The following is a 10,763-nucleotide window of genomic DNA, read 5'->3' as shown; positions in this document are numbered from 1 at the left end:
AACACCACATTCACCCAGAGTAGACACTTCTACCTGCTATTAGAACACATTCACCCAGAGGAGACACTCCTACCTGCTATTAACACACATTCACCCAGAGTAGACATCCTACCTGCTATTAACACACATTCACCCAGAGCAGACACTCCTACCTGCTATTAACACACACTACCCAGAGAGAACATTCCTACCTGCTATTAACACACATTCACCCAGAGAGACACTCCTACCTGCTATTAACACACATTCACCCAGAGGAGACACTCCTACCTGCTATTAGAACACATTCACCCAGAGTAGACATTCCTACCTGCTATTAACACACATTCACCCAGAGTAGACATTCCTACCTGCTATTAGAAACAATTCACCCAGAGGAGACACTCCTACCTGCTATTAACACACATTCACCCAGAGCAGACACTCCTACCTGCTATTAGAACACATTCACCCAGAGTAGACACCCCTACCTGCTATTAACACACATTCACCCAGAGTAGACACTCCTACCTGCTATTAACACACATTCACCCAGAGTAGACAATCCTACCTGCTATTAAACACACATTCACCCAGAGTAGACACTCCTACCTGCTATTAGAAACACATTCACCCAGAGCAGACACTCCTACCTGCTATTAGAACACATTCACCCAGAGTAGACACTCCTACCTGCTATTAACACACATTCACCCAGAGCAGACACTCCTACCTGCTATTAGAACACATTCACCCAGAGTAGACACTCCTACCTGCTATTAGAACACATTCACCCAGAGTAGACACTCCTACCTGCTATTAACACACATTCACCCAGAGTAGACACTTCTACCTGCTATTAGAACACATTCACCCAGAGCAGACACTCCTACCTGCTATTAAACACACATTCACCCAGAGTAGACACTCCTACCTGCTATTAACAACACATTCACCCAGAGTAGACACTCCTACCTGCTATAAAACACATTCACCCAGAGTAGACATTCCTACCTGCTATTAACACACATTCACCCAGAGTAGACACTTCTACCTGCTATTAGAACACACATTCACCAGAGTAGACATTCCTACTGCAGACACTCCTACCTGCTATTAACACACATTCACCCAGAGCAGACATTCCTACCTGCTATTAGAACACATTCACCCAGAGGAGACACTCCTACCTGCTATTAACACACATTCACCCAGAGGAGACACTCCTACCTGCTAAGCTTAAACTACTCGGCTACCGCAGTGTGAGTGTTTTTACTGATCTTTATTTGTCCTTTCGGGATCCAACCCCTCCTCTTCCTCCTTTCTTTTTTTGCCTTTTTCTTGGAATGGATGACACAGAGAAAGAAGAGCTCTTTTCCAACAGAGGATTGCAGAGGACGTTGTTGACCTTACTACAATTTGTGAGATAAACTGTCACATAATATAACACGTACTCAGGAATATAAAGCTAGACAGAGAAATCATCATTTATCTACTGAGCAGTGACAGAAACAGACATGCTCTTTTCCTTCTTATTTTGAATAGATGTAGATTCAAAGTTGATGCTATTCAAGAAGTGTTCTAAACAGACCAGGAAGGATAAATGTGGAAGAGTTCCATGACCTCATACATCCTTCCTGTCTGTTAAACTATACAACCTGAGATAGAAAGATGTCTATCCACTTTGATCAGGGCCTCATCTGTCAGCCTCCATCATCAGTTAATCTCAACTCCTCTGCTTCTTTGGATATAACTCAGTAATTTGTAGACAATCTGACTTGGTGACATTGTCTCATATGATTTCAGAAGATGGGACTCTGACCCCTTCAAGATCACCTGACCTGATTGGACCAACCGGATGTTCAAGGCGCCAACCGACGTCTCTGGCAGGGCAAAACCAGGAACTATAACATCTTGATCCTCTAGAAGGACCTTTTAAAAGTCGCCCCTCTCCCCCCCACGTCCTTCCGGTGGGGGGGAGGGCATTGCAGTGAGCCTATCACAGCTCGGGATTGGTCTATTCATTAGCCAGTTAGCCTATCACAGCTCAGGACTGGTCCTTCATTAACCAAAGCCTATCACAGCTCAGGACTGGTCCTTCATTAACCAAAGCCTATCACAGCTCAGGACTGGTCCCTTCGCTAGCCAGTTAGCCTATCACCTGTGAGGTTACTGAGACCAGGACCAGACCAGCAGCATGGAGGCTAGTCAGGGCCACGGCCAGGGCAGCCCAGAGAGCCCTAACCGGGCCGTGGACCCTAACCGGGCCGTGGAGTACCTCCTGGAGCTCAACAACATCATAGAGAGCCAGCAGAAGCTCCTGGACACCCAGAGGTACCGTATCGATGAGCTGGAGGTCCAGTTAGACCGACTGGCCCAGGAGAATAAAGATCTACGCCTGGACCGCCAGCGACCTTTACCCCCTGAACCCCCACCGCCACCTTGCCCACCGCCACCACCCACCAACAAAACTAGCCACACAGCCATACCCTCCGTACCAGTCCGCCCGGTTCAGACCAAGGCCTGTAGTAGTACCAGAACCAACACTACAGCCATACCCTCCGTACCAGTCCGCCCGGTTCAGACCAAGGCCTGTAGTAGTACCAGAACCAACACTACAGCCATACCCTCCGTACCAGTCCACCCGGTTCAGACCAAGTCCTGTAGTAGTACCAGAACCAACACTACAGCCATACCCTCCGTACCAGTTCGCCCGGTTCAGACCCAGTCCTTTTATAGTACCAGTACCAACACTACAGCCATACCCTCCGTACCAGTTCGCCCGGTTCAGACCCAGTCCTTTTATAGTACCAGTACCAACACTACAGCCATACCGGCCCCCGCACCCCCGGTACCTGTATGGGATAAACACACCCCTCAAACCCCCAAGACCCCCCGTCGTACACCCCAAACCCCCAAACAAACCCCCGTCACCACCCAGACCCCCCGCACCCCACAGACCCCCAAACGGACACCCCACACACGGCTGACGCGAACCATCTCGACCGGGACAGGGACCAGCTTCGTGGAGATGGAGAAAGAGAGACTGGAGAGGATGGAGGAAGAGAGGACAGAGAGACTTCACAGCTCCACCTTGGGAAACCCCACCAGCCACCCACACAGCCACAGACAGTAAGTCATTACGTTTACCTTTTTGTGTGTGTGTGTGTGTGTCTGTTACCTTTAAGACCACAGACAGTAAGTTATTACGTTTACCTTTCAGTGTGTGTGTGTGTGTGTGTGTCTGTTACCTTTAAGAGCACAGACTCCACTGCTCAACAGTTAGCATGGTGTTTCAAGCTACCTGACAAAAGGGCTGGACGGTACACCCTATTTCACTGTAAACAGGTATTGATGCACGGACCGGTTTCGTGTTTTTTTACTTTACCTTCTATAACGGTATTTCAATGTTTGGTTTGTTAAATGTGACACCTAACCCTCTGTAAAATCAAGGAGAGAGTGTTTGCTCGACCACGGAGTCACGAACACCTTCTTGCTGTTCACTCTGCAGTCTGCAGTGATCAGATAGATGCAACAAGAGGTTGGCAACAACAATGCTGCGGTAAGAGTTGGAGCTAGAGTTTAATATTTTTCCCCCGGTATTTTACAAATGTTCCATCCCGAGAATAAATCACTTTTCTCCCGGGTAACTCGGTATTTCCTGACAAAACTGGAAGTGTCATTCAAAAGCATTATAAAACATATAAATAGGCCACTGTCAGGATTTGATTAGAGCTTTGATAGAATATTCAAACCTGAAGCTACATGAGCCTGATGAGACATATGTATATGTCTAATACATTTAATGAGTCCAAGCCCAAAAAAGCCCAAATGATTGTGTTGTTATCCAATACATACTGTAGCTAGCTATATGCTCTCTTGGGTAAATACAGTTGAAGTCGGAAGTTTACATACACTTAGGTTGGAGTCATTAAAACTCGTTTTTCAACCACTCCACAAATGTCTTGTTAACAAATTATAGTTTTGGCAAGTCYGTTAGGACATCTACTTTGTGCATGACATAAGTAATCTTTCCAACAATTGTTTACAGACAGATTATTTCACTTATTATTCACTGTATCACAATTCCAGGGGGTCAGAAGTTTACGTACACTAAGTTGACTGTGCCTTTAAACAGCTTGGAAAATTCCAGAAAATGATGTCATGGCTTTAGAAGCTTCTGATAGGCTAATTGACATACGGCCACCACTGCCACCAAAACCAACACAGCCATACCCTCCGTACCAGTCGCCTGTTCAGACCCAGTCTTATAATCGTACCAGTACAACACGACAGCCATACGACCCTAACCCCACAGCCTTCACCCCCACCCCCGGTGCCTGTACGGGATCAACGCAAACCTCAACCCCCAAGACCCCACGCCGTACCCCCACACGCCCCAAACCCCCAAACGTACTCCAGTCACCACCCAGACCCCCGCACTCCGCAGACCCCAAACGAACCCCAGTCACCACCCAGACCCCCGCACCCACAGACCCCCAAACGGACACCCACACACGGCTGTGACGCGAACCATCTCACCGGGACAGGGCCAGCTTCGTGGAGATGGAGAAGAGAGACTGGAGGAGGATGGAGGAGAGAGGACAGAGAGACTTCACAGCTCCACCTTGGAAAACCCCACCACCACCACCACAGCCACAGACAGTAAGTCATTACCTTACCTTTTAGTGTGTGTGTGTGTGTGTGTGTGGTGTGTGTGTGTGTGTGTGTGTGGTGTGTGTGTGTTGTGTGTGTGTGTGTGTGTGTGTGGTGTGTGTGTGTGTGTGTGTTGGTAGACCACAAACTCCACTGCTGAACAGTTTAACATGAGGTGTTTCTCTACACATACTACCATACTTCACACTCTCATGTCTGAGTGCGTTCTTCGAGGCATTCAATCAAATGTATTTACAAAGCCCTCTTACATCAGCTGATGTCACAAAGTGCTGTACAGAAACGCAGCTAAAACCCCAAACAGCAGGCAATGCAGTGTAGAAGCACGGTGGCTAGGAAAAACTCCCTAGAAAGGCCAGAACCTAGGAAGAACTAGAGAGGAACCAGGCTATGAGGGTGGCCAGTCCTCTTCTGAGATTATAAACAGAACATGGCAAGATGTTCAATGTTCGTAGAATGACCAAGGGTCAAATAATAATAATCACAGTGGTTGTCGAGGGTGCAACAGTCAGCACATCAGGAGTAAATGTCAGTTGGCTTTTCATAGCCGATCATTCAGAGTATCGCAACAGGTCAGCACCTCAGGAGTAAATGTCATTGCTTTTCATAGCCGATCATTCAGAGTATCGCAACAGGTCAGCACCTCAGGAGTAAATGTCAGTTGGCTTTCATAGCCGATCATTCAGAGTATCGCAACAGGTCAGCACCTCAGGAGTAAATGTCAGTTGCTTTTCATAGCCGATCATTCAGAGTATCTCTACCGCTCCTGTTGTCTCTAGAGAGTTGAAAACAACAGTCGGGACAGGTAGCACGTCCGGTGAACAGGTCATGTTCCATAGCCTCAGGCAGAACAGTTGAAACTGGAGCAGCAGCACGGCCAGGTGGACTGGGACAGCCAACGAGTCATCAGGCCAGGTAGTCCTGAGGCATGGTCTAGGGCTCAGGTCCTCCGAGAGAGAAAGAGAGAAAGAGAATTAGAGAAGAGCATACTTAAATTCACACAGGAACCGGATAAGACGGAGAAATACTCCAGATATAACAGACTGACCCATTCACAGACTGAGGCATTCTCTTGAGTATGTTTTATTAGGACAAGAGTGTGGAGAACACATACATTTTACATTTAAAAAGAACTGCCACCAATGCTACTGCATTACTTTGACCTTTTAGAGTAAATTGCATCATAACATGTCGGCTGCTCATCTATGCTGGACTTTGCTGGATCACGTTACCCTCTGTACTATTGTTAGCTAAATGTCATTTGTAGATCTAAACATCTGATTTGGTTTAGTACTGCATTATTGTCAGTAAAGCAATTAACTGTTAACCGTTTTGTTTTTGTATTATTTAGCTACATTTAAATTGAGCTAACAAAAGTAGCTAGCTAACTTTAGTAGTGGCTAAGCTAGTTAACTTTAGTAGTGTCTAAGCTAGCTAACTTTAGTAGTGGCTAAGCTAGTTAACTTTAGTAGTCTAAGCTAGCTAACTTTAGTAGTGTCTAAGCTAGCTAACTTTAGTAGTGTCTAAGCTAGCTAACTTTAGTAGTGTCTAAGCTAGCTAACATTAGTAGTGTCTAAGCTAGCTAACTTTAGTAGTGTCTAAGCTAGCTAACTTTATGGGTAGCTAAGCTAGCTAACTTTAGTAGTGTCTAAGCTAGCTAACTTTAGTAGTGTCTAAGCTAGCTAACTTTAGTAGTGTCTAAGCTAGCTAACTTTAGTAGTGTCTAAGCTAGCTACTTTAGTAGTGTCAAGCTAGCTAACTTTAGGGTAGCTAAGCTAGCTAACTTTAGTAGTGGCTAAGCTAGCTAACTTTAGTAGTGTCTAAGCTAGTAACTTTAGTAGGTCTAAGCTAGCTAACTTTAGTAGTGGCTAAGCTAGCGAACTTTAGTAGTGGCTAAGCTAAGCTAACTTTAGTAGTGGCTAAGCTAGCTAACTTAGTAGTGTCTAAGCTAGCTAACTTTAGTTTAGTGTCTAAGCTAGCTAACTTTAGTTAGTGGCTAGCTAGCTAACTTTAGTAGTGTCTAAGCTAGCTAACATTAGGTGTTAAGCTAGCTAACTTTAGTAGTGTCTAAGCTAGCTAACTTTATGTAGTAAGCTATCTAACTTTAGTAGTGTCTAACTAGCTACTTTAGTATGTCTAAGCTAGCTAACTTTAGTAGTGTCTAAGCTAGCTAACTTTAGTAGTGTCTAAGCTAGCTAACTTTAGTAGTGTCTAGCTAGCTAACTTTTAGTAGTGGCTAAGCTAGCTAACTTTAGTGTGCTAAGCTACTAACTTTAGTAGTGGCTAAGCTAGCTAACTGTAGTAGTGTCTAAGCTAGCTAACTTTAGTAGTGTCTAAGCTAGCTAACTTTAGTAGTGCTAAGCTAGTAAATTTAGTAGTGTCTAAGCTAGCTAACATTAGTAGGTTGTCTAAGCTAGCTAACTTTAGTAGTGTCTAAGCTAGCTAACTTTAGTAGTGTCTAAGCTAGCTAACTTTAGGGGGTAGCTAAGCTAGCTAACTTTAGAGTGTCTAAGCTAGCTAACTTTAGTAGTGTCTAAGCTAGCTAACTTTAGTAGTGTCTAAGCTAGCTAACTTTAGTAGTGTAGCTGATACTACTAGCTAGCTAACTTTAGGGGTAGCTAAGCTAGCTAACTTTAGTAGTGGCTAAGCTAGCTAACTTTAGTAGTGTCTAAGCTAGCTAACTTTAGTAGTGTCTAAGCTAGCTAACTTTAGTTGTAGCTAAGCTAGCTAACTTTAGTAGTGGCTAAGCTAGCTAACTTTAGTAGTGTCTAAGCTAGCTAACTTTAGTATGGCTAAGCTAGCTAACTTTAGGGTAGCTAAGCTAGCTAACTTTAGTAGCTAAGCTGCTAAACTTTAGTAGTACTAAGCTAGCTAACTTTAGTGGTAGCTAAACTACTAAAGTATTTTCAGTTTTAAGAAAATACCTAAACAAGTAAGAAATAAAAGTAAGAAATATTTCAAGAGCAGCAGTAAAATGCAATAGCTAGACTATATACAGGGGGTACCAGTAGAGTCAATGTGCGGGGGCAAAGGTTAGTCGAGTAATTGAGGTAATATGTACATATAGGTATTCAAGTGACTATGCATAGATAATAACAGAGAGTAGCAGCAGTGTTAAATTGGGGGGGGGGGGGGCAATGCAAATAGTCTGGGTAGCCATTTGATTAGATGTTCAGGAGTCTTATGGCTTCGGGGTAGAAGCTGTTTAGAAGCCTCTTGGACCTAGACTTGGCGCTCCGGTACTGCTTGCTGTGCTAGCAGAAGAGAACAGTCTATGACTAGGTTTGGCTGGAGTTTTTGACAATTTTGGCCTTCCTCTGACACCGCCTGGTTTAGAGGTCCTGGGTGGCAGGAATTTTAGCCCCAGTGATGTACTGGGCCGTACAGCACTACCCTCTGTAGTGCCTTGCGTTCGGATGCGAGCAGCTGCTCGGCGCATGGTAGTATGCATATTGAGAAACACACATGGTGTTCAATCTACATGACAAACAAACCAACACATACGTTTAGTTTTAAAAAGTACTGTATACATGATTATGGTTGCCTGTTAGGGGACAAGGTAGTTACCTTTCCTTTGGGCTACAAAGACCACCTAGTGCTGAAAAGGGCTCTCAAAATATGGTGCTCTAACTAACCAATAATACATGATAGAAAGTCTGGAACCAAAAGATGCTGTATGTCTGTACGTTGGGAGACCGTTGGCTAGCGTGTAGGAGAGAGATGCTGTCTGTCTGTATGTTGGGGAGACAGTTTGCTAGCGTGTAGGAGAGATATGCTGTCTGTCTAGATTGGGGAGACAGTTTGCTAGCGTGTAGGAGAGAGATGCTGTCTGTCTGTACGTAGGGGAGACCGTGGCTAGCGTGTAGGAGAGATGCCATCTGTACATTGAGAGACAGTTGGCTAGCGTGTGGGAGAGAGATGCTGTCTGTCTGTACGTAGGGAGACCGTTGGCTAGCGTGTAGGAGAGAGATGCTGTCTGTCTGTACGTAGGGGAGACAGTTTGCTAGCGTGTAGGAGAGATATGCTGTCTGTCTACGTTGGGAGACAGTTTGCTAGCGTGTAGGAGAGAGATGCTGTCTGTCTGTACATTAGGGAGACCGTTGAGGGGGAGACAGTTTGCTAGCGTGTGGGAGAGAGATGCTGTCTTTCTGTACGTAGGGGAGACAGTTGGCTAGCGTGTAGGAGAGATGCTCTCTGTCTGTATGTTGGGGAGACAGTTTGCTAGCATGTAGGAGAGATATGCTGTCTGTCTACGTTGGGGAGACAGTTTGCTAGTGTGTAGGAGAGAGTGCTGTCTGTCTGTACATTGAGGAGACAGTTTGCTAGCGTGTAAGAGAGATGCTGTCTGTCTGTACGTAGGGAGACAGTTGGCTAGCGTGTAGGAGAGAGATGCTGTCTTGTCTGTATGTTGGGAGACCGTTGGCTAGCGTGTAGGAGAGAGATGCTGTCTGTCTGTATGTTGGGAGACAGTTTGCTAGCGTGTAGGAGAGAGATGCTTCTGTCTGTACGTGGGGAGACAGTTGGCTAGCGTGTAGGAGAGAGATGCTGTCTGTCTGTATGTTGGGAGAACAGTTTGCTAGCGTGTAGGAGAGAGATGCTGTCTGTCTGTACGTAGGGAGACAGTTGGCTAGCGTGTAGGAGAGATGCTCTCTGTCTGTATGTTGGGGAGACAGTTTGCTAGCGTGTAGGGGAGAGATGCTGTCTGTACGTTAGGAGACAGTTGGCTAGGTGTGGGAGAAGAATGCTGTCTGTCTGTACATTAGGGAGACCGTTGAGGGGAAACATTTGGCTACGTGTAGGCGAGAATGCTGTCTGTCTGTACGTTGGCTGACTGTTGAGGGGAGACAGTTTGCTAGCGTGTGAGGGAGAGATGCTGTCTGTCTGTTGTGGGGGAGACATTGGCTAGCGTGTAGGGGAGAGATGCTGTTCTGTCTGTTGTGGGGGAGACAGTTGCTAGCGTGTAGGAGAGCGATGCTGTCTGTCTGTTGTGGGGGAGACAGTTGGCTAGCGTGTAGGAGAGAGATGCTGTCTGTCTGTTGTGGGGGAGACAGTTGGCTAGCGTGTAGGAGAGAGATGCTGTCTGTCTGTACATTAGGTAGACCATTGAGGGGGAGACATTTGGCTAGCGTGTAGGAGAGAGATGCTGTCTGTCTGTACGTTGGCTGACTGTTGAGGGGGAGACAGTTTGCTAGCGTGTAGGAGAGAGATGCTGTCTGTCTGTACGTTGAGGAGACATTGGCTAGCGTGTAGGAGAGAGATGCTGTCTGTCTGTACATTAGGTAGACCGTTGAGGGGGAGACAGTTTGCTAGCGTGTGGGAGAGAGATGCTGTCTGTCTGTACGTTGAGGAGACAGTTGGCTAGTTATATTTGTGTAGGAGAGAGATGCATATGATTCATATGCTGGTGCAGCTTGGGTGCTGCTGTTGGTGTGAGTGCGTGGAGAGGGGTAGAAGGTAGGAGGAGGAGAGGCCCTGTATACCTGCAATACACTCCACTTCTTCAACGGTAGAATCCCTCTGTAAATAAATATCCGTTGTTTTGCTCTGGTAGAAGGAGTGCTCCCTTCCTCTGCTGGGAGTCTGTGTCTTCCATAAAGCATGGTACAAAATCTGACAAAGGATCTCTACATTCTGTCTCCTACTTGGGGCTCTGACCTGGCTCTCGTCTGGTTCTGTATAGCAGACACTGGCCTTGTTATTATGAAATGGAAACCTATTCCATATCTAGTGCATTACTTCTTTACCACATGTCCCACAGTGGTCTGGTAAACTGCTTGTTAAACCAATATTTTCTCCATCCCAATCATTGTCTTTGGTGAAACCAATATATTCTAGAATGGTCGTTTTCCCAGAAGCATTAATAGGGGAGAGCGTCATACAACCAAACACCCGTTAAATGAAAAATTCACCCGTTTTGAATTTCTTTTTTTTTGGGGGGGGGGGGGGGGTTGGAGTGGTGATCTGTGGATTCCCAGGGATCATCTCATGTTCGTGTGTATCATCAAATCAAATCAAATCAAATGTATTTATATAGCCCTTCTTACATCAGCTGATATCTCAAAGTGCTGTACAAACCCAGCCTAAAACCCCAAACAGCCAAGCAATGCAGG

At 45.8% G+C, this 10,763-nt stretch overlaps 1 protein-coding gene across 1 annotated transcript in view; it reads left to right on the top strand.

Annotated features, from left to right (window-relative positions):
• LOC112073170 (soluble scavenger receptor cysteine-rich domain-containing protein SSC5D-like) overlaps positions 1 to 10,763 on the top strand; it is a 20,089-nt gene that overhangs the window by 3,443 nt on the left and 5,883 nt on the right. The window contains exons 2-3 of the mRNA XM_070440054.1: positions 1,786 to 3,111; positions 4,298 to 4,644. Coding sequence (XP_070296155.1) covers positions 2,177 to 3,111; positions 4,298 to 4,644 — 1,282 coding nt within the window. The 5' untranslated portion in view covers positions 1,786 to 2,176. The remainder of the gene's footprint in view (positions 1 to 1,785; positions 3,112 to 4,297; positions 4,645 to 10,763) is intronic.

Source organism: Salvelinus sp. IW2-2015, unplaced genomic scaffold, assembly GCF_002910315.2.
Source record: "Salvelinus sp. IW2-2015 unplaced genomic scaffold, ASM291031v2 Un_scaffold2173, whole genome shotgun sequence".
NCBI classification, from domain to species: domain Eukaryota; kingdom Metazoa; phylum Chordata; class Actinopteri; order Salmoniformes; family Salmonidae; genus Salvelinus; species Salvelinus sp. IW2-2015.
This window is presented reverse-complemented; position numbering and strand designations above follow the sequence as displayed.